General features: G+C 40.9%; 1 protein-coding gene across 3 annotated transcripts in view; it reads right to left on the reverse strand.

Annotated features, from left to right (window-relative positions):
* NRF1 (nuclear respiratory factor 1) overlaps window positions 1-25,016 on the reverse strand; it is a 131,726-nt gene that overhangs the window by 13,955 nt on the left and 92,755 nt on the right. For 2 of the 3 annotated variants that reach the window (XM_079785714.1, XM_079785715.1), the window contains exons 6-10: window positions 22,782-22,940; window positions 21,919-22,116; window positions 21,240-21,341; window positions 15,139-15,296; window positions 7,452-7,576 (exon numbers count right to left, since the gene is read on the reverse strand). In XM_079785714.1, the coding sequence (XP_079641840.1) occupies window positions 7,452-7,576; window positions 15,139-15,296; window positions 21,240-21,341; window positions 21,919-22,116; window positions 22,782-22,940 (742 nt within the window). Of the gene's footprint in view, window positions 1-315; window positions 418-7,451; window positions 7,577-15,138; window positions 15,297-21,239; window positions 21,342-21,918; window positions 22,117-22,781; window positions 22,941-25,016 lie in introns of all 3 variants that reach the window. The other variant, XM_079785716.1, reaches the window with a different exon arrangement.

The following is a 25,016-nucleotide window of genomic DNA, read 5'->3' on the forward strand; positions in this document are numbered from 1 at the left end:
TACTGGCTGCGATGTGCAAGCTATTCGACTTAATAACAGTACACTGACATTCCTTCAAAATCCTAGTGGAAGCATAAATAAAAAGAGGAAAGTCCCCTTTACCCAAGAACCTAAAAAACTTCATCTGAAGAATTTTTCATGTTAAGAAGTTCTTGTTCTTATGTGAACAGTGACTGATCCCATTTTTACATGCTCAATTAAAACCCACTTTTCAATCCACGTATTGAATAGAAATGACTGCAATGAAACTTGTTCGATTATGGCTCTGAATCTGGTATGCTACACACACACACAAATCCCTTTACAGAATATTACCTGCAATGAGGCACCAAGATTCTGTCTTGGTTACAAGGAGCTGGAATCATCTAAGACCAGAATCTGTCTTTCGAATACAAAGACTCAGAAAGATCTGGGGACCTAAAGGGAAGGAGAATGAGATAACGAAACATGTAACTTGACCTTCAGGACACTGGGGATGGAGGAGACCATGGTCAGCGGTGTCCATCTGCCACATGGCAGGCATGTTCTTGGGAATCTCTGCCCAGGATGTCCCTGGCACATCAGTTTCCTCAAGCTGAGAATACCTGGCACCATCAGACCAAGGAGCAGATCAAGGCAGGCCACTGTGGCTTGATAACCTGCTAATTCTCACTGGGCTTCAAGGAGCCAACTCTGGAAGCACTCAGCTTTTAGCATGGACAGCATCTAAAAGCTACATGTGAGGGCCACGGCCATGGCTCAGATGAGTCCTAAGAATAGAGACCAAACATTTCACTGTAAAAGGCCCTCTTCTTTTCTAGTCTTTAAGAGTTCAAATAGCAGAGCCTAGGTGAGCAATTCCTGGTGTACAGATCATGAATGCCCGAGGCCACCCTGTTCATAATGGTAGAGGGAGGTGACACATCCCCTCTGGACTTGCAGACTGGGCAAGGAGAAAGATGAATCTAAACCCATGACACTTTCAAGAGGCCTGCTCCTTCAGAAGGTATCCACAGGTCAGCATCTTTGCAGGAGACAAAGGCACCAAAGAACCCTGACAACTGGAAACCCCTCCAGCTGGGGCGATGTCTGATGAGTGACAGGAAAGGCCTGGTAATTCGGATAATTGAATCTGTTTTGTCTCCCCCAGCATGCCTGAGGGACAATGCTTCCATCAGGAACAGGCTTTCTGAAGAGGGGTTCTCAGTGTGAGATTCACTACCTGCTCCCTCCAATGGAGGCTTACTGGACCAGAGCCTAAGAATGTATTCCAGAAGTGCTAAAGGCAAATCCTCTGAAGATTGATTCCCTTGCCATCAGTGGTGTTGAATAATACTAACAGTGGTATAACAGTTACTGCATGCTCATGATGATCCAGGCACTAACGAGAGTAGGACTTATCTGCTGTCTCTAAAATTAGTGACGTCAACATATCTCCCTGGACGGGGAGACTGGGGAGTCAGAAAAACTGCTGCTTCCCTCCAAGAGCTACTCTGGTAGGCATTTCGGATTCAGGAGATCATGATGAAGGCAGTAGGGAAGGAGGGCAAGCTTCAGTGCTACGAAAGGGCTGGGTGAGTAACACCCAGGGGGCACAGATCTGTAACCCCCTTTGGATATTCTACAATTGAGAGCCCCATCGCCCATCTCTTATCACCATTCCTTAGAAGCAGCGTGCTTCATTGTGAAGTCTGGAATTCACCCGATAGCAATGGCTTCCTTCAGCCTTGTGACCCACCACTCTGGATGTTTGATATTTTTTTTCTTTTCTTTCTTTCTTTCTTTTTTTTTTTTTTTTGGGGGGGGGTCACTATAAATCCATTAGAGTGCGTGCTTGAAGATGCCTATAACCAGGAAGAGAAATCTCTACTTGTGAGGCATCTAAGTTGAAATGTGCAAGAGGCCGGGGAAGTGGGTCTAGGTATCGCCACTGCCTCCTGCCACAGGCGTTTCTGCTGGGGACTCTGTAGTGCACAAACAGGGCGGTGCTTCTTGCAACCCAGCTGCCCAGCCATTTACTGGCTGCAGATTATTGCAGCCCGTGTAGGCTTTTTTTGTTTGTTTGTTTGTTTTAAAATATATTTTATTGATTTTTTACAGAGAGGGAGAAAGCGTTAGAAACATCGATGAGAGAGAAACATCGATCAGCTGCCTCCCACACACTCCCCACTGGGTATGTGCCCGCAACCAAGGTACATGCCCTTGACTGGAATCGAACCTGGGACCCTTGAGTCTGCAGGCCGACGCTCTATCCACTGAGCCAAACTGGTTAGGGCGTGTTGTTTTGTTTTTAAAGCAAAGCCATGCTGTCCATGACCTCAGGTGACAGGGAATGAAGGCTCATGAAGTGTGTGTGCTGTCCTCTCCTGTGCAGAAGGGGCACAACTTGCCAGGAGGCGGCAGTGTTTGTGCCACGGCCTTTAGTTCAGCGCTATCCAATAGAACTTTCTGCAACAAAGGAGATGTTCTGTCTCTTTTACAGTGCCCACTAGCTAGCTACATGTGGCTATTTAAATTGAAATGGGAATAAGTTAAAATTAAAAAAAAAATTCCGCACCTCAGACCATGGTTACTGAGCACCTGAAAAGTGGCTAATGTAACTGAACAATTGAATTTTAATTAACCTGCTTTTAAATATAAATAACCACACATAAGAAGTAGCTACCATACTGAACAGCACACCTTTAGATCTTGGGTTTTGATGCCATTTATTTGCCCCTGTAAGATTTATCATGACATTAGCTCAGTGGATAGAGCGTCAGCCTGTGGACTGAAGGGTCCCAGGTTTGATTCTGATCAAGGGCATGTACCTTGGTTGCAGGCTCAATTCTTGCCCTGGTTGGGGCAGGTGTAGGAGGCAACCAATCGATGTGTCTCTCTCACATCGATATTTGTCTCTCTCTCTCTCTGTCTCTCCCCTCCCTTCCATTCTATCCAAAAATCAATGGAAAAATAGCCTCAGCAAGGATTAACAAAAACAACAAAAAACAAACAAAATATTTTTAAAATGAGTACAGACATGATCCTAACCAGATTAAAATTTTTTATGAATGAGGGAGGAAAAGGCCATATTTTAAAACTCAAAATGCGCCCTAACCGGTTTGGCTCAGTGGACAGAGCGTCGGCCTGCGGACTGAAGGGTCCCAGGTTCGATTCCGGTCAAGGGCATGTACCTTGGTTGCGGGCACATCCCCAGTAGGGGGTGTGCAAGAGGCAGCTGATCAATGTTTCTCTTTCATCGATGTTTCTAACTCTCTATCCCTCTCCCTTCCTCTCTGTAAAAAAAAAAATCAATAAAATATATTAAAAAACAAACAAACAAAAAAACCTCAAAATGCTATTCTCTATAGTGGGATTATAGATGATTTTTATAATCAGGACCAAAAATAAAAAACAACCCCCCCAACAAACAAATGCTATGCCCCCCCCCCCCTTTTTTTGTGGCCGCTTTAGAAAAAGTGTCAGCCATTGGGGAAAAAATGCTGATACTTTCTTAGCAGCTCTGGTAACAGGCTGATGGGACAATAGCTGAAGCAGATGACTGCCATTAGTTTTGTTGATTAACTAAGAACTTCAGTTATCTGTTTTGTTCCCCCCACCTAGCTTTTAGGAATGAAGACAGCTGCATGAATCTGCCATAAGATCTCAGACAGAAGAGTACGTCTGAGGTGGCCAAGTGCCAGTACAATTCTTACTTTTCATAATTTTTGCTGAAATAGGAAGGAAGAGAAAAGAACAAGATCTGGTTCCCTGAGGATTACCAACCGTGGATAGTAAGGTTGGGTGGAAGGTGAATATCACTCAAAGAGCCCTTCAGCCCTGTGTGAGCACACCCGTGTGGTCCTGGAGTCCACTGGCACAGGGTCCACTGGCACAGGGGCTTCTAGGCTACAGAGGAGTAGAGTGAGGGGAAACCAATGGGCAATTTAAAAATTGTATGACTTCTTACATTAAGGTGTGTGAGGGAGGGAAAAGGAAGAAATAACTGTGTTAAAAAATAATAAAGGAACTCGTCCAGAGGCCTTTCCCAGCCAAAGGTAATTCCATCTGCATCTCAACGAAAAGAAAGGCACCTGTGAAAATCTTTAAATTGAACCAACCATGAAACTCCATCCTGAGAGATAAAAGACTCATTTACTGCAACTAAAAAAGGGAAAACATAAATGCAATAAAGTAATGCCAGTGCCTGAGTAGTCCTTTAGAGTTGGGATGGGGAAAGGTCCAGAAAAAAAGCGGAAGTCTTCAGGGCGCAAGGTCTCTGTCAGCTCTGTCCCAGCGACCTGGAATTTAAACTTCTGCTATGCATGGGTCATTATCTTTCCTTGAAAACCACTGTCCTACAGGATACTGCTTTCCTATCTGCACACTGCCCCAGCCATCTCTCACTGGGTATTGTACTCCATCAAGTTCCACACATACCAGTAATGGTCCTCCATCCCCTCTAGTTCCATCCGAGAAGATGCTGAAAAATTTGTCTCGGGCCTGAACAATATGCAAATTGCTCTTAGAAGAGTCATCTGCTAGTAGGATTTTTACTTAAGCCCTACTTGGGAAACTGAGATGTATTGCTCCCCAGTGGTATCTGTTTCCTAACAGCACCTTGTTCTGGGGCTTCCTGTTAATAAACTCTCCCTGATAGTACCCTTGGTCTACTGGAGGATTCCTTAAGCTTGTCATCACAGAAGTGACAAATGTTGGTAACAGGACACAATCTGAAAGAATAATGAAAAGAGTGCTTCTATAGTTCCAGTCCCAGAGTAAATGCTGCAACACTATGGGTAAAAATGTTGGCAGATGGAGGAGCATCAGAATTACTTGTATCATATCCAATATGAGTCATTCTTCGGATACCCAAAGGAAAAATGAAATAATCCATCTTCACTTAAAATTGCTGGGACGAGGCACAACTCAATGGTCTCGTTTGACATAAAAAAGATGCTTCAAGAAGGTAATAATTCCAACTGCCAAGTCTGAGTTCAGCACATGTGGGCAGTCACAAACTGGGGATGGCCTGCTTTGGCTTTTAGGATTAGAACAGAATTTTCTCTTATCACAAATGTAGCCAACAACATAAAATCAACACAACTGACTCACACAACCCAAAGCTACTCAAGAGGCAGCTTCTAGGAATCAATAGTAGTGGGCGTGGTTCAACTTCACTGCATGGCTCAACAGGTCCACTTGACTAGAGAGGGACTCAGAAGGTCCATCCGAAAGGTGAGGCTGGGAGGAGTTCAGAACTACAAAGCAGTCTGTTCCCCTCACCCATACAGGTCAAGAAGGGATTACATGAGAAGGGATAACAAAGTCCCTACCAAACCCACACAGAGTAGTATTCTTAGCAGTTCCACAGGGCACAACAGCACCTGCACTTCAGAAGAATGTCACATAGCTAGACATCTTCCCTTTCGTTTAAGGTGCGTTAGGACTCAGATGAGGAACAGAGAAAAGCAAGCAGGATTCTGGTTAAAGCAGGAGGTTTGCCTTAATTCGATCTATACTCCTTTTCATCCTAAACATACGTGGCTATGAGATGCCCTTTACCCTACAGCGTTCTCACTAAGATCATCTCTGTCTCTATTTGGGTCAGTTAATGGAAGCCCCTAGCCCTATAGAAAAAGTGGGATATAACTGTAGCATTTCATATTTCTTTGTTTTTTAAATAAATGATTCTTAGAAGCCACAATGGCTGTTTATATTTCCTATGTTATTCTTTTTTTAAAAATATGTTTTTATTTATTTATTTGTTAGTTCTCACCTGAAGATATTTTATCTATTGACTTTTAGAGAGAGTGAGGCAGGAGGGAGGGAGGGAGGGACAGAAAGAGAGAGAGAGAGAGAGAAAAAGAAACATCGATGTGATAGAGACACATTGATGATAGAGATACACCAGTTGCCTCTGGCAACCCAGGTACCTGCCCTTGACTAAGAATTAAATCTGGATCCTTAAATGTGTGGGCCGAGCACTAACCACTGACAAATACTGGCCACGACTGTTTTTATTCATTTTAGAGAGAGGGAGTGAGGGGGAGAGAGAGAGAGAGAAACATCGATGGCTGCCTCCTGCAAGCCCCCTACGGGAGTGGGGCCCCACAATGGGCAATGCGGGAATCTAACCACAAAGCGGGAATCTAACCGTGACCTCTTGGTGCACGGAATAACGGAACAACGCTCAGCCAACTGAGCCACATCGGCCAGAACTCCTATGTTATTCTTCTCTGGGGGACAGAAGTACTTTCTTCTTCCCACATCCAAAGGAGGACACAGACTCATTCTTTCTTCAAAGACTTTTCCAACTAAAATCTTATTCAATTCTTAGAAATTACCCTAAAAAAAAAAAAGTGCCAGGGACATTTTTCAGCCACTGATGTCATTAAGGAACTTTCTGCCTGGGAATTGTAAATAAATATATCAGGTTTTCTCCCCATTTGGTCTTCCATAGCAGTATTACTGTCTTGTGGAGTTGACTAAACGAATTAAAAAAAAAAAGGAACTTTCTGCTAAACAAATGTACGTTATTATCTATCCTCTTTCCAGGACTTTAAACAACAAATCTCCAAAACCATAGAGCATCTTATAGAAATGTCTAGTCACTATGCTGGAAATTAATATAACATTGTACTGTAATTGAAAAAGCACCACAGGGTACTTAATCTGACCTGCTCAACCTAATTATATATGTTAAAACAAAAGCTTAATAGACAATCACATATTGTCTCACACAACAGGGCCGGTCCTCCTCTCAGACCCAGACTTCTGCGGCACTTCCCTGGCAGTCCCAGTCTCGGTAACTGACTCCCAGTGTCTGCCGATGTAGATCCGAAGAGCTGGGCTGGAGTTGTAAATTTTTGCTGCCATATTTCTATGAACTTTATCCCTTTCATTTATTCAGGAAATAATCAATATCTAGGAAGTCAAAGAGCTGGGAAAGAAGGGAGGGTGGTCGGATGCTACTGGCTAAATCCAGCGGTCCTTGGTGAGGCCACATGAAGAGGAGGCAGAACCCACAGCACCACCCAGAAAGGCACCTCCAGCACAGCCTACCGCTGCCGCCCGTGTGAGATGGTGGCACCTTTCTGCAGACAGAGCATGCCACCAACCACGATGTACCGCCATGGAGAGCCTCTGCTATAGGAAAGGCCACTGAGCTCTCCCAGGGGATAGGAAGGACAGCAGATTTTAAAGTATCTCTCAGCGAGTCCTGTCATAGCAAAACAGTCACGTTTCAAATAAGCAATTCAGTTAGGTAACCATTACCATGGCTCCCCCCACCCTGCCCCAGGAAACCCCAAGTCTCCTACTAGTGAAAAGAATCAGGGGCTCCTAGACTTTTCTGAGGCATCAATGGCCTGCCACTAAAGAAAAGCTCAAATCAAAGCTCAACCTCTTTCTGAAGGGCTGTTGTCAGTCATGTCATGAAGGTTTAAGTGGAAACAAGGAAGAAATTCAATGAAATATTCATGCTCTCGTACCATTAGCATCTTGGACGCCAGTAAGTGCTCCAACGGCGGCTGCGGTTTCCCCAGACAGGACGATCTGTCCCCCGCCTTGCAAGGTGGCTTCGGCCAGTGTGGCGACAGCATGGGCGGCAGCTTCACTGCGGGTACAGGAACAGGAGGGGGGTGCGAGGTGAATGAAGGTGCAGCACTGCAGCTAGAGAAGCCATCCTTCCCACCCTTCCTTGGACTCGCCAGACTCGGTGTTGTGAGCCTCCCGGGAAACACACGATTCTACTACTGGATAGAGCCAGAGTAATTGTTAAATGATAATAAAGAGAGCCAGAGAAATCCCAAGTCTTACCTATTTCTAAAGCTACTGTGAGAGTCTCTTTAAACCTAGGAAATGGATGTTTGAGGACAAAGTCTCCTCTTTATTGATAGCGATTGAGTGCTTGTGAGCCAAGTGGAGCTCTGAGCCATATTCACAATGGAAAAGCCATTTTGGTTGTCAATCACAAGGTTTCCTTTTTCCCTTCTCTCTTTACAGTAACACAAGACAGATAATCACCTGAAACTGCCCTTTGGTAGCCAAGAATAAATGATAATCTGAGGAGTCAGCAACCTGGATTTGCTATTCAATTAATATTAAATAATAACAATTTGGCTTATATCCATGATTTTAAATACAAAGTAATGGTTAATGACTATTCTTCAAAGTCCAATTCTTCCCTTTGCCTCACTGTACATGCAGGCAGTGCTAAATCTTTCTAGAAATTTCTCTTCTCCAAAACATGTCTTAGCTGATCACATAGCTATTTTTCAATCTCTACTATCACTTAAAATAGTTTATACACTATACAGATGATGTATTGTAGAATTGTATACCTGAAACCTGTATAACTTTATTAACCAATGTCACTCCAATAAATTCAATAAAAAAGTTGAATGATTTTTGTCCTTAAAAAAAAAATTAAAATTTTAAATGATTGCTATAAGCCCAAACTCCTTGACTCTAGAAACACAATAAAATAATAAACCTCCCTTCATTGCAAAACAAACACTCTGTACAATAGACATTAACCATGTTTATAGTGAGCACTATTCTAGCAGTGTGTCTCATTTTCCTTTTCCTTGCTATATGCTTTTACTCTATGCATAAATACCCACTTTTACTTATTCTATGATGCTACAAACTATATAATGTGTTATTATTTTATGTGTCATTAAGAAAGAAAAGAGGAATTCCTGACAATTGTAAAAGTAAGACTATAATTTACCAGTCATATTTCAGAGATGTTAAATGTGGGTGGGGGTGGGAGGATAAATTTTGCACCTCTCTGGGAAAGTATCAGGTACCACTTCGCAGGTTACTGAGGAAGTATGGAAAGTAGGCATATTAAGAGGAGGTGGTGTCATTTAGTTTAGCAGAGGTGGACAAAGTCCTGGGTTTGACACCAAATGAGACAGTTAACTCAGCTTTGTTCTGAGGCTGCACACTTTGCCGGAACTATAATAGTCACAATTACAAGCTGGAGGTGGGGATGGGCGAGGAGTTGTGGACTGGTTAGGGTAAACATGATGACTGTGGGCAAAGCAACATGTATCATAATGTCACTTTTGCCTAGGAAAGTCAGCAGACAAGTAAAGCAACTGGCATGACATCCCCCCTCCCCGCCCCCCGCCCGGAGAAGACTTCTTGGTCACTATAAGGATTCTAGGAAGCAGTAAAAGAAACTGAATGAACAGAAAAGTCTCATTAAAAAGAAAATTCTCCCCTTGTTACTTCTTTTAACTTTTATGTCTTTATGTTTAAAAGTTATTTTTTTTCTAATAATAAAATACATGTAAGCCCTAGCTGGTTTGGTTCAGTGGATAGAGTTTCCGCCCACAGACTGAAGGGTCATGGGTTCAATTCTGATCAAGGTTACAGGCTTGATCCTCGCCCCTGGGTGTGTGCAGGAGGCAACCAATCGATGTCTCTCTTTCACATCTATGTTTTTCTCTCTCTCTCCCCCTCCCTTCTACTCTCTCTAAAAACCAATGGAAAAATATCCTTGGGTGAGGATTAACAAAATAATAATAAAAAAATACATGTAAAAAACTTGTAAAAGTTTCATTAAGTATAAAAAATTTAAACTATACAGAGATAATAGTATTTCCTTCTCATCTTAAACACAGCTTTAAACAGATTAATAATCAGAATCGTACTGTATACAGTTTTATAGCCTGCTTTTTTCACCTAACATTGTATTGACCTCATATAAATATTCTTTGACATTTATTCAAAATAATAAATTAAATTCCCAAGTGCTGACTTTTCCCTTTTAAAGTTACATAGCTGTGGCAACCTTTAATTTGGAGGCTTCTTCCTTTGACTTAGTTCAAGGTCATGATTATGTATTTCAAATTTATTTCCTTCATAACAAATTTTGGGATATAATTGAGGTTGAGCAAAAAGCTGAACAGAATACAGAGTTTACATGCAGCCCATGTAAAAGCTAAGATAATCTTTTATGCTGAAACACAGTTCTTAGTGAACTGATACTCCCCAGCCAGTCACTCCATAGTATCTGTAACACGAATTCAGAGCCCACGGGGAGCCTTAATCTGGAATTACTACTAAGGCTATTCTTTACAAATCACATGTAAATTTTAATTTCAAAGTTCTTCATAAGTATCAGAGGTAGTGAAATGAAGTACTATTTAGTGCCTAGATTCTTTTTTGTTAATATTTTTTCTAAAAAAGTTGTGTCTAATAATACTAACATCCTATTTTACAGTGTTAACACTCTGACCTGAGACTTCATGGAAAGCTAAAAATATGTTCTTTGAAAAAAGCAGCTGTGTAAAGAAGGAAGCTGCAGATGAGAATTGTTTATGTGGAAACAAAATTTTTGTTTACAGGTTACCTCGGCCACCGCTCATTCCGTTTTTAATCACAGTTTACAACCATCTTATTTCTGTGACCATCAAAGGTGATGCCCTGCCACTCTGTGCACCCTGGATACATGCTTTTAGTGTGGAGTGTCACAGGCAGTGATGGGGAGGGCAGCTACCCAAGTCCTCACATGAAAGTTTACCTGTAGCCAATTACTCCTATTTTATTTTGTCTGAAGCTCAAAATATTCAAAGTCATTTTCCTTAATACCTTTCTAAAATGTTAAGGTAAGTGCGCTCTCCCTTTCGGGAGCATGCCGTGCCTTTCTTCCCTCTCAGGCATGCATCCTCACTGTTCTCTCCTACGGTAAACTCCAAGGGTTCCCACGAGACTTACGACCAGGGAGTAATGGGCAGTGGCAGCCCATCCCGGGCTAACCCTCTGAACTTGCCTCCAAGGCCCCCTTTCCTGACTTTTCAGCAGCCCCAACTTGGCTTATTTCTTTCACTGTGACTTTCTTTTCTTTTCTTTTTTAATATATTTTTATTAATTTCAGAGAGGAAGGGAGAGGGAGAAAGAGAGAGAAACATCAAGGATGAGAGAGAATCATTGATTGGCTGCCTTCTGCACGCCCCCTACTGGGGATCGAGCCTGCAATCTGGGCATGTGCCCTGACAGGGAATTGAACCAGGACCTCCTGGTTCATAGGTTGATGCTCAACCACTGAGCCACACTGGCTGGGCTTCACTGTGACTGTCACTTCCCAGTGAGCCAACAGCAGCCCCACCTTGGCTCACTTCTTTTCTAGAAGGTCTCTAGAGAGCCACAGCAGCCCCTCCTAATCTCTCTCTTGTAACTTCCTCTATCCCAAGCCTTTCCTTTTTCACTGTCCCCAGCTTTAATAAACGTACTCTCAAAATAAATAAATAAATAAATAAAATACGTTACAGTAGAAGCAAAGCTGGGACCAGCAACCACATAAGCAATCTGGGTTGCAGGGAAGAAGGGTCCAATGGAGATGACAGGTCCACAGGTCAGTGAGGTTAGTTTTCTCATCCCGTCAGGAGCCATAGGCAAAGCAGAATGGATGGATGTTTTACATGGGGCATCAAGACAGGGGGTGACTCCAGTGGTCAGCAAATCCAGTTCAAAATCTATTCTAACCACTTCCACTAGATTTCATAAAAAGTAATAAAACGCTATTGCTGGAAAAAGATTACCTTTACTTAAAAGGTGAATAGGCATTAAAATGTCTCTAAGCTACCACTTCACAATTTTTTGACAAAAGTCATTTCCTAACTTTTTATTTGCAAGTGTCTAACCTTATCTACAGGAAAAAGAAGCAGTTACACAGTCCCTGCCCTCCATTTCCAGAGAGGATTTCTGATCTAGTTGTCCATCCCATTTTACTAGCAAATAAATAGCAGTCCATATATGAAAGCCACATTTTATTTTAATAATATCTTACTTTTAATTCAACAGTATTTTTTTTAAAAAAGGCAAGAGTAATTTTTTCTTTGAAAATTTGATTCACTTCTTTTTTAAGCAGAGTTTCTTCACAGCAAAAGAACAGCAACTTTAAATCCCTTGAGAAGAGGAATCAACTTAAGCATTTGTTTCCTCATAGCACTGAGTCACAGCACTACACACAGCAGACAGTAAAAACTGTCTTGGTGTCAATACACTGAATTTCCACTAAGGCAACTGTAGTTTAGCTTACAAGTATTTATCATGTATGCAGACTGACTTGTTTAAGAGGGAATATAAATCTAGGACAGCTTAACCAACAAATAGAAACTAAAATTAATCACTACATTGCAACAACCAAATGATTCCACTTCCTTTCCTCTATTCAGGCTGTATAGCTCTACTTTTTTTGGAGCTGTGATGCTCTGTTCTTCACTTTGATTCTCTCATCTCCTTCCTAAAAGTGTTGATTTATTATATATTTGGAAAATAATTAAAATTAACTACTTTCCAGATATTTTCATGATCGTTTATCCATAGCCTCTTTGGCTTATAATAATGCCAGGGTGGGCTAAAGGCTGTCTGAGTCCAGGGCCCTTGTTCTGACTTGCTGGGCAAAAGTCTTCTGGCAGCATGGTTGAAAAACAGGTCCGTCCTGCATCTGTCCCGATCCCCTTCCCCCTCTAACAGATGAAGGCGCCCCCTGCCTTCTTCTTCCCCACCTGCCATTCCATGCAGCTTGCCTCTCCTCACTCTGCACCCACATCTGCTGTTTACAGTGAGCAGAGGTGCAGGTGATTATTAGAGAACCATGCTTGTCCCATCTGCACCTGACACACACTGCTAGGCGGGAGCAGCTCTATGAACTCACTTTGTTACCATAGGAACAAAGACCAGATTTCTTAGTGTATTTTTCACTAAGATGACTTCCAGAGCGCATCTCATCCCTTAGGGAAGCAAACACTAAGGACTTATGTCTTCAGTCCAATCCTCCTGCCATTAGACAGTGGGTTACTTCTCTTGGAATCAGAAAACCCCTGATGTTCCCCCAACAGCCTGCTATAGCCTAGTCTTCGCTGTCAGGTGTGGTTTCTTCACCCCCAGCAAAGGCTGCAACACACCATCCCCCAGCATTGGGGCGTTTAACTACTTGATTGCAAACAGATTTCAACATCTCTTTACTCCTCCCACATGCCACAGTGAACCACATTCTCCTTCCTTTGGAGTAAACACTATAGCCACTTCAGCTGTATCTGAGTCTGTTAACAAGCTCTCCGGGGAAACCAATACCCTCCTTGCCTTTAGAAATAAGCCCTGGTCCTTACACTAAAGGGAGCCAGGATGTGCCTCATATTTTCCACAATGTGCAGGGTTTCCAGGATATTCCAGTATTCACTGGAATACTGAAAGCACTCACTCAATGAAATAAAGTTTTGCTGGTCTTCAATGGTGGCCAGTTAGGCCCCATGCTACAGTGAGGAGTTACCGGATAAAAGGGAGGGGAGTTCTCATTCTGGCCAAGGCTTTCAGGAAACCTCTCAAAGCGGAGTGGGACTGGGCCAAAGTGTGAGAAATAAAGTAACACTTTCATGTTACTGAAAAGCAACATGGTTCAATGGGATAAGAAAAAAGTTTCAATTGCAGGTCACTCGGACTCAATGGGTAACTCTGGGAGGACAACTGTGTGTGTTTCCAGTTTTCTGTACCTAATCAACCACCAAGTCCTGGCCATACTGCCTTCAAAACCAGTCACGTCATCTCCATTGTTACTACTTTAGTTTTCAAGCCTTTGACAAATCACACCTGGATTGCTTCTTCCTAACTCGTTTTCTATTTCTAATCTCTTCTCACTATAAGCTATTTAAATAACTATAATTCCTGAAGTGCTAACTATGGGCTGGATACTTTGTTGAGAGTCTTATATACATTACCTTATTGAATCCTTTTTATTCTACATGATGAAAATCACCCTTATTATAACTAAGAGAAGACCCAGGTTAGGAGTTACATTTTCTCAAGATCTAATGGCTAATAAGTGGCAGAGCTAGGATTCAAACCTGAATCTATGTGACCGCCTAACCTCCTCTACAGCCTCGTGGAAAGCATTGTACATAATCCTATCAAGGCTTTCTAGTCTCTATCACAACCGACCTAAACTTTAGCTGATTTTTATATTTTGGAGGTGATCCCACTCCTCTGAATTTCTGATATTCAGTCTATACTACACAATTCAAGAGGCGATTACACTCTGAGCAATACTGCTTGCTAAATGTTTCACTTAAACCAATCTTCCCAATGGTTTCACTGAGGGAGACATTACACTTTAGAGCACTCTTCATTTACAACCTCACCTATTAGAGTGCTGGGATGTCACAAGAGTTCAATGACCACCAAAGACTAACAGCTGCTGTACGGCAGCGTTACCATGTGCCAGGAGCTGATAAGGGTCTCAAATGCATTGACTCCTCTAGTTCTCACAACACCCTACAAGGTAGGTACTGTCATTACCCCATTTGACAGAAGAGGAAAGCCTGGGCACTGAGTTCGAGTCAATCACCCAAGCTCACACAGCTAGGAGGTGACAGAGCTGGGATTCAAATCAGGCAGTCTGGCTTCAAGATGCACACTCTTAATTATTAGTTAAGGTGCCTGAGTCCACTGAAAATAAAATTGTGTCATCAATGAAGAAGAAAAAGATTATATGAGGATGATCTTTTCTGTCAAGAACCAGTAGAAGGAACCAGCAGGAAATAAGACAATTTAGTTTTGGAAACTACCCCTTACTGGAGTATCCTATTCTGCAGCATCCTTCCTAAACATACCTAAAGAAATAAATTCAATGATTTTCCCCAACAACACAAAACTTATTTTATTTCAAAGTCTTTGATAAGCAAGGGAAACACACTTCCTGAAAAGTCAGTAAAGTCAGCTCTCAACTAGCTAAAAAATAGATTAATATCCCTAACAAAAAGCAGTTTCTTTAATAGGGTAAAAGGAAATCAACACTGAAGCGTCTTGATTTATTACATCCTTTAGTCCCTTTGAAAAACAAAGTACTCAAACCTTGCTGCTTTTGGCCTAGTAATAGGTACAGGATGGGATTAAAAAAAAAAAAAAAAAAAAAAAAGGGACCGGTGTCCCTGACCAGCAGGCTTGAGCTAGAAATCAGAAAAGCTGGATTGGTTGCTGGGGTGGGGCTGGGGGAGTGGGAATGGGGTGAATGAGGGCTGATTAGAAGTCAACTTACAATATCCTAAGGACTAACAGCACTAAACTCTAACGGCCAATTGTGACAAACTGAGGTACATTTCTCTACAACCAGGATGGAAGGACAGATTCGCCAAGCTCATTTATTCTCCCCACCCCTGCCTCCACCTGTTGAGTGCCATGGTGACGGTAGCTCCCTGCTGCATCTCCTGAGAAGCTGCCACTGCGGCCTCTGCCAATGATGCCACTGCCTGTGTGGCCTCTGAAGCTTGCGTCGTCTGGATGGTCATCTCACCTCCTTGTAACGTGGCCCAATTTTGTTCCACCTGAAGCAGAAAAGACACGATAGTAAAGAATCAAAGTCACAAAACGATTATGACTTTTAAGTCCTTTTTCTAACTGTTATGTGCTCAGCCAAATACATTTATACTTTTAAGTGAACATGACCTACAATGTACAGAACACAGTTTTAAGTATGCTGTTGTGTAAAGGGAGGTGGGGAATTAGAATATATATTTGAACTTGCTTATATTTGCATAAAAAATTCTGGAAGGATAGCAAAGAAACCACTGAAAATACTTTCCTTAGTTTGTGAGTTGAGGTAGGGTGGGGTTGAGGTAATAACTTGAATAGAAGTCAGAAAGCAAGATTTTCTACTGGATACTTTTAAATAATTTTTGAAGTATCTGAGCCTTATCAGTTACCTATTCAAAAATTTTAATTTAGAGCATAAATGTAACTAAAATATATTCATACTGTACCAAAGGGACTATAATGCCAGAACTCTAGACTCTTTGCCCAAAGGTCATTACTGTTACCTATTTCTTGTATATCTTTGCAGGGATATTCTTTCTATGTGCAAGCATATTTATATACAAATACTCCTCCTTTCTTTTTTTAAAAAAAATATTTTTATTGATTTCAGAGAGGAAAGGAGAGGGAGAGATAGAAACATCAATGATGAGAGAGAATCATTGATCAGCTGCCTCCTGCAAGCCCCCCCCCGCTCCCCACGGGGGATCGAGCCCCCAACCCAGGCATGTGCCCTTGACCGGAATCAAACCAGGGACCCTTCAGTCTGCAGGCTGATGCTCTATCCACTGAGCCAAACCAGCCAGGGCTCCTCCTTTCTTTTAAAAAATAAAAAATGGCAGTATATTCAGCATATCCTTTTGTACCTTGCTTTTTTCACAAATAATACATCTATGAAATGGCTATATCTCGGAACACATAAAATTACTTCATTCAGAATTCATTATATTGATACACCATGATTTATTTAACCAGCCATCATTTAATGGGCATTTACAGTTTCCAGTGTTTTGCTATTATAAACAGTACTGTGATGAATAGCCTCAAATACTACTTTGTACATTTTGAGTCTATTTATAGAGTAAATTTCTAGAGATGGAATTGTGTATATCAAAGTCATTTTGCATTTTTATTTTTGATGGAAATTTCAAATTCAGTAATTTAATGTAGCAAAACCTGCTTTGCTTTTATTGGGGAAGAATGATGAAGAAACAGAACCACACACTACCAGTGGCAGAGTAGATGAGAATTCAGCTTTGCTAGACCTGGCACAGGTTTTATCAACTGTGCACTATTAACATTTGGACCAGATAATTCTTTATTGTCGGAGGCTTTCCTGTGCATTGTAGATGCTTAGCAGCATCCCTGGCTTCTACTCACTGGATGCTAAAAGCACCTCCCATCATGTCAATCAAAAATATTACCTTCACACATTGCCAAATGTTCCTTCTGAGGGGTCTGTTGGGGGTACCCCTGATTGAGAACTACTGATTTTAGTACAATGCCTTGCATTTAGAGACTTCTCAGCTCTGGATATCTAAATCTAACCACTTCAGTCCATTTTGCTCAATAATCACCAGTTGATTAATTCTTCTCCCTCAAAAACAAAAAGCAGCAGGGCAAAATATGGGAGGTGATAAACCAATCAGCTGAGGTAAAATATTTCTATGGACTCGAGTCCTCAGGACATTAGCTCTGCTTACTGGATCTCTTGCTGTTCCCGCTTCACATAACTGGGGCCCAATAAATGGTTAACTTGTGCCCACATGTTACTGCGTCCCAAAGAAAGTTCCACAAGTTCTGCTTTGGTTCTTTTGCCATACTGAGATTATGACACTGCTTCTCAGAATTTTTGTCAAAAGCCCCCCAGAGAATGAGATATTCCTTTGAGCTACCTTAGTACTTGTCCTGGTTCTCACAGGCAATGGACTGTGTCAGTCAGCAAGCCTTCAGGGCCCATCACTAAGAGGCGGAGACATCCTAGTTCCTTCCCTTGGAGCTGCAAAGTTGCCCACTCAGGAACTCACAAAACTCTGACTTTCCATGGTATTACCTCTTTGATCTCATTACTCCGATGAGCATCACTGCCAACAATGCTACTTTAGATGGCAAGTTACACTGCCAAGTTGTAGATGCTCAAAGATTCCACTCAAAACATCAGCGGGCGTTGGCCACCCTGTCACCTTTTGCCATTAAACAGTCTTCCTTTTTCCAGATCTGCCCCTCAATATTTTTGCCCATCCCACTACTGAGCTGGCCTGGTACAGCTCTCCCAAGCATTTATACTCCAATGGCAGTAACTTAATATATAGACATTTAATTTTTTAAATGTATTTATTGATTTTTGGAGAGAGAGGAATGGGGGGGGGGGTAAGAGAAACATCGATTTATTGTTCCACTTATGGATGCATTCACTGGTTGCTTCTTGTGTGCCCTGACCGGGGATCGAACCCACAACCCTGGCGTATCAGGGCGATGTTCTAACCAACTGAGCTACCCGGCCAGGGCATAATATACATACATTTAGTTACAACTACATCTGTAGTGAAAATGGCATTAAAATGTTGCCATATACAGTATAATTTAAGGAAGTTAAATTATATAATGGATGTTGGTAAAGGGTGGAGAGGAAGTAGGAAAAGAAGCAGACAAGAGATTTCTATTTTAAAAAAAGGCAGGTGATAATCAGCTTAGGTATGAACACTTCTTTGGAATTCCTATTTTTGAGTCTCAGTGCTTTAGTTGTATTTGCTTGAGCTCTTGTTGCTCTCCCTTTCCATCTGTGTGGTTATCTATTCCTGGATGCCACCATGTCCCAGAGAAAGGGCCACAAGCCCTAGGAGGAAAGATATTCAGAAGATGTATAGTTAGCTTCTGTGCTTTGCTGAAAGAGACCCACTACAGTGAGGCCCTTCAAACTGTGGCTGCTCGCATCCCCCCTCTAGTCACAGTTAACCACCTGTGGCTCTCCCCCACTTTCAAATGCAATGCATCGCCTGTGCTGCTCCCTTTGACAGGAATACAACTCCCATCTCTCCAGCCTGTCTTCCTGTCCACCCTTCGAGTCTGCGCTCAGGGGCGACGGAAGGAGCGAGACACCTGGACTCCCCTACAGTGCAGGGTTCAGGGCCTCTCCTCGGTGTTGCAGAGCACTCTGGCTTGCTTCTATAGGATCCTTATCTCATTGCCATTGTTTTGTGGTGATTTTTCTACCACCTACCTGTGTGCTCCTTAAGAGCAAGAGCAGTCTGTATTTTCTGTATCTATAGTGCCCGACAATGAATGTATGAATGAAGAACATACTCCTTCATTCATATTTCCCTACTTTTTTTTTTAACCTGTATTTCAGGTAAATTAATATTCACTAAAAAAAACACCCACCTAAGATAAATTGTGCTACTTCAAAACTGCTACATGTATTGGTGTTCAATTTACAATTTATGCCTATAAGGTTTTTGTACTTTGGTTCTTTCCTTCTAACATAATCATATATACCATTATTATCAGATACCGTTCTATTTCAAACTTTGGCTTTTCTGATACATAATACAATTAATATCACCAACACCTACTGGTGGTCTAATCATACAACAGAATAAATTCTCAAATCCATTTGTATTTGTAAACATGACATCAAAATTGAAATTGTATAAATATTTTGATATCAACATATTTATCTCATATTATTTTGAAATTCTATTCTTGTTCATTTCTAAATGTCCACCTACCTTTTTCTGTGTCCCTAATTAGTTATAAGCTGCCTAAGGTTAGAGATTTTTGTTATTGGATATTCCAGCACACAGAATATGCAAACAGATTTGGGAGACCATATATTACCAGAACAGACAGGCCCCCAAATAATTCTTCCCTTTGGACTAAATGTAACCAAACATAACACCAGATATTAAAGGCAGTGTGCTCTAATGAAAGGAGCTCTCACTGGCAAGGTTGGGATAATAAATGACCTTACAACTTCTAAAAGTATGGGGAATGTTTATTTTTGTAAAGTACTTTTGGTTTTTTGGGAGGAAACATGCTAAACACAAAGCAGCAGAATGTTTTTACTGAGTCACCTGAGGTAATGTTTCACTGGCTTGATGTGGTCTTCTCTGCCTCAAGTCAGTGAGATATTTCGACCAATTACCATTCTGATGGCTCAAAACTAAGATGCTAACATCCATGTTAATGTTAAGAGAAATCAGAAGCCAAATAGAATCATACTATAAAATCTAAAAAGGTTTGTCACTTTCTGATAACCTATGCTTCTTCTCTTTATACCTTTTTTGTTTTACTGGAAGGGAGGAAAGAGTTAGAATTTTTTTATCTGACTGACTGGAGATTAATCAACAGGCTACTTACAGGTCACTCGCCCATTCCCACAACAAATGACTTAAAAATAATGTTAGTTTGCTGAAAAAGCCAAAGATATGTGACTGAGATTGTTTATCCTTCATGCTTTCTGTGAAATTTTGACATTTATGATCTTTGAATATGTGGAGTTATTTAGTAAAATGTGTTTCAAAGACTCTGGAGAAGTGTGTAAGAAACACAAAGTTCCTTTCAATCTGGAAATGTACTTAACTGTCTTCTCTACCTCTTTCACACTGCAAGGGATGTCCTCTAGTTTTAGAGTTTGGGGACTGACGAATTTTCCCCTTAGCTGATCCATATTCTTTCATAATGTTTACAAATTTATAAAAGTAAGTATCTTGTTTTCCTTCATCTTTCTACACTGAAAAACCAAATGCTAGCTCCTGCCGCAAACCTTCCCAGACTCCCTGTTAGCATCTCTCCTGAAGGCATAGATCATTTTGCAGCATCGATGCACTTAACAGCCTGGACCATAGTTCATTTATGCAGACACTTCTCACCCCCACCAGGCAGTAGCTCCTTTAAAGCAGGGTTCCTAAGTCAACACATCAATTGTACATGGCAGGGGCTCAATAAAAGCTGGCAGACTGAGGAGCCGGCTATGCTTCCCTTCATCTCACTAGCCATGAGAACCTGATCAGTTCTCTCCCTTTCTTGAGATGTACAAAGGGAAGTGACTTTGTGCAGTTCTGAGTAGAGATGCTCCATGGTTTTGAACAAGGGGGAAGATAACTTTAATTCTGATACTTCTCTTTGACATTTGTTGGCTATTTTTCAAACTTCAGACATATACCATGTTTTAGGGGAAAAGCTCATAGTGACTTAGTAAACTCTTTCCTAAACTTCACCGATAGCTCACAGCTCAGAGTCTAGACAATGTATTAATGAGCTTTTAACACTTATTCTGGGACTCTGGGCAAGTCTCCTAACCTCTACATGTTGCAGTTTCCTCATCTATAAAGTAAAGTTGATAAGAGAGTCTATGCTTCATAGGGTTGAGTGCTTACTGTACCAAGTACTTCATAAAGTACTTCTATCTTTAGGTTAACATTCCATAATTACCTTGATTTTGGTAGGGAAGGATTTGCTCGTGAAGCAAGCCTTTTCAAATGCTCATTTAAAATGTAATAATTCATGTCTACTAATTTACAAATATATTTACCCTTTCAAAGGATGCTTTTGTCAGATCCAGTTTTAATGATCTAATTTTTAAAATAAAACCTAAGAATTAAATTTTTTGAGATTCACAGCATAAAAGTATTAAATGGATAATCCCTTTTATAGTATATTAAACAAAATGATATATTATAAATGTAAAATTGTAAATTCCTAATAGTTAGGTCTAATCATAAAGATCCATGAATTTTGACTGTTATAATATACACGGCATAAGATCCTTTGTAAAAGGTTTGAATAAAATATTGCCACAGGTATGTGGGCGGCTTTCATCTCTTCATCTTCGGGACCTTCACTTCTCCCTCACCTATATATCCAAGTACTTATTTTTACTTTTTATTGACTTTATTGGGGTGACACTGGTTATATCCAAGTATTTAAGCAGATGCAGACAGGATCATCTTTCTTACCTCTCCATCTGCCACAGCAGAATAATTCACTTGGGCAACAGTGACTGTGGTTGGCAATTCTGAAGCATCAGCCAATGTGGCTACTGTTGCCCCTGTGCCAACCTAAAGAAATGTATGGAAAGCAATTAAGTGTCAGTGGATGAATCCTTCTACTTCTCCTCTACTCAGAAGTTAATATTCAGTTAATCCTCAATTCAGCATAAATAACAATAGGCTTTGTAATAATATGAAATGAGTTATACAATTATAACTCAGACACATGAGTTTCAGAGTTTTACTTCAACCAAATAAATCAGTATTAGAAGCTATCACATTTTACTACCCATGCCCAATGTCAGTCAATCAACTTTTTATTCTCACTCCAACCGGAATTTTAGAGGTTCCCTATCTACTAAAAATTCTTACAGGTAATGCAGAAGAAATATTTCCTGGTTATTGACAAAGTGAAACGATAAAAAAAAATTTGGAAGTGTCAAGAAAAGCTAGCTAAAGCTCTGTTTTTAGCAAAATGCAAACAATTTAAAATATTATTCAAAAATCCTTTTTCAGCAGGAAGATCTTGGGGAACTATATAAAATTCATACAGGAATTAGCAGAAAGGAAACTTTCTCCACTCTGAGGTGAGGTGCTCCCTGATCTGCCCCAGAAGCCACAATCTGGTAACCATAGGTTTACTCACCTGGATAAGTGAGACAGTGCCATCAGGGTTACTAAAGGTCTGGACTACGGTCTGTGATGGGACGAGATGGGCTATACTGTGTGTGGTTGTGGCCTGTGTTTGTGTTTGCTGATCTTCAAAAGCATACAAAAGGTCCTCCCGCCCATGCTGTTTATAACAGTTTTTAACTATGGTCCGTAGTGCTTGGGTCCATGAAACCTGTCACCAAAAGACCAGAAAAGCACATTAAGTCACAAAAATAGTGGTTATTCCCACTATGGAATAAGCAGTTGACTATCAAAATAAAACAAACCTCGGACAGAGTAAACTCTTTTTCCTAAAGAAACTCAATACCAAGAACCAACAATTTCCCACTTGGATTTTAATTACTTTATTCTAACCTGTGGCCAACTCTTAAAACTTCTCACAAAAGATTAGTCTTTTCTCAATAATTTTATATTAAGATTCTCAGTAAATGTCCAAGCTGACTGAAAACAAATATGCAGAAAAAGGATGACATCTAGTTTAGTCTTTCTTCTTTTCTATCTGCAGACATGGCGAACTTCACATCTCTCTAATTCCACATTTATATTTTTCAACAGTGATTCTTGCTAACCAGAACTAAAAACATTTCTAAGTTTCAAAGTGATTAACGATTTTATTACAAGTTTCCTCAGTTTTTCCATGCACCTCATCAAATTAAAACTGCTCCAAAGGCCTATGAGAGAGAGGTGTATAAATCAGAGACTAACTTCTTTGGGGGGACAGGTTTGACTATTACACAAATGTTTCTAGACTCCTTAGAGTAAGAAGCAGAAAGACAAAAATTGAGGGGGTTGATTCAAAATGGAAAAGCAACAAGCAACTCAGGCCAGAGGACTCACCCTCTGCTTTTGCTCTTCTGTGCGGACATCGCTCCGGACATTCGCCCACGGGATGTCTTCAGGCCACCAGATGGGCTTGCAGCTTTCTTTGCCCCAGCCTGGTTTCCCCCGACCTGTGGAGTACTTGAGCATCTCTGGAATAAATGCCCGAAGCTGGGCCTGGAAGACAAGAGTATGGTCAGCGGTAGTCATGAAAGATATCTGGGATATGTTTGTGTCTCGCACCAAATTCTATGGTCATCACACAGAAAGCCTTCCTGGAGGGCCGAGGGAGTTTCAACAGGTGACTGATGAGCCCACTGTTTCCACATGTTACATAGATCCACAGTGATTGAGAATCATACATATGTGAAGGAAACCCTAAGCTGTATTGCATAGACTTGTTCCTGTAAGATCAAGAATACCTGCCCCCAAGTTTGATTTTTGCCTCCCAAGATACTACTGATGCTACAGCTTATTTCCTTTCTACAGCTTCCATGAATTTAAGGTGTCAAACAAAATCACACCATATTTTCAACTTTGTTTTGGAGGTAGTAATCAGGGCAATTAGATAAGAAATAAATAGGAGGTGAGGAGCAGGTAAATCATTATTTATAGATGAAATGACTGTATATATGGGAAACCCAAGAGAATCAAATGAAAGACTACTATAAAAATAAGAGAATTCAGTAAGGTGGTTGATTACAAAATATATGAAAATAAATAGGCTTGTCCGGCCAGTGTGGCAGTGGTTGAGTGTCGACCCTTGAACCAGGAGCTCACAGTTCGATCCCTGGTCAGAGCACAAGCCCAGGTTTTGGGCTCGATCCCCAGTAGGGGCATGCAGGAGGCAACCAATTGATGATTCTCTCTCATGACTGATGTTTCTATCTCTCTCTTCCTCTCTCTGAAATCAGTAAAAAACATTTAAATAAATAAATAGGCTTTACTTAATAAAAAGGGAAAATAAGCCTAAAATTCTTCTAGGAAGGTTTGAGTAAGCTACACCAATGTCTATGTGTCTGACATATAGAGATAGTGAAGTATGTGTGATCTTAAAAACATTATGGACTTCATTTAGATTTATTTTACAAATTGAATCCAGACCAAACAGGTATTAAACCAAAGAGACAACTGCCATTCTTCTTCTTCTTTTAAAAATATGTTTTTATTGAGGTTTTAGAGAGAGAAGAAGGGAGAGGGATAGAGAGTTGAAACACTGTTGAGAGAGAAACATCACTGATTGGCTGCCTCCTGCACCCCCACTACTGGGGATCGAACCCACAACCCAGGCATGTGCCCTGATCAGGAATCAAACCTGTGATCTCTTGGTTCCTGGGTCTATGCTCAACTGCTGAGCCACATCGGTTGGGCACAACTGCCATTCTTTATCTCCTGTTACAGTAACTACACTGTGTGCATGTTGGAGGGAGAATGGAAACCTACTTTGTGAATTTCTTAATTGCTGACAATGATTTCTGGCAAAAGAAGCAGTTTATCAAGCTATAATCTTCTTTCCCAGACATTCTGCTTTCCTTATAACCTGATGGTCTACAACACTCAGAGATAAACCCTATCATCCAGCTAAGGACACATCCATATTGCCTCTATAGCTTAAGACCAAAGGAGAGGAAAAATTTAGCAACGAGTCAGACCCAAGGACACAAGGCTGTAGTTGTCAAACAGAAAAAAACCAGAAATGGGAATACTAAAGTATTAATGAGAGATGAGTGCAGCAACACTTTTATACTGAAGAGCATATTTAAAGATCAGGTGTTCCTGTTTAAATATTATTCTACCAGAAGATGATACAAATGATCACATAATAGGGAATCATGAGCCCAAATCAGAAATGTTTACCTAATAAAGGAAGCTATAGTTGATAGTATTTACATTCCTAATTCTTGTGCTGACTCTGCCATTTCACCTCTCTTTCTAAGTCCCCGCTCTCCCAGACAGTCTCATCTACAGGATATGATATAATACACTCCGTTATATTTGGCTCTGCAGCATCAAGCAGCAGGCTAATAGAAATGTATCCATTTGCAAACCCAGGCTATCGGCTGGCTCATGAGGTCACTCCTTCAGTTATTTTAAGAAAGTGCATCTCAAAGTCATTTTTCCCTTTATCCTGGTTTCCTAGGAGAGTGTCCTTTTCTAGCCTCAGATAGATACACAGAGAAGGAAAAGGCTTCATCCTCACACTCAATATTTACATTTCTTCATATAAAAAAACAACGGTTTTCTCAGGTGCAT

The sequence above is a fragment of the Cnephaeus nilssonii genome (assembly GCF_951640355.1).
Source record: "Cnephaeus nilssonii genome assembly, chromosome: 12".
In the NCBI taxonomy this organism is placed as follows: Eukaryota; Metazoa; Chordata; class Mammalia; order Chiroptera; family Vespertilionidae; genus Cnephaeus; species Cnephaeus nilssonii.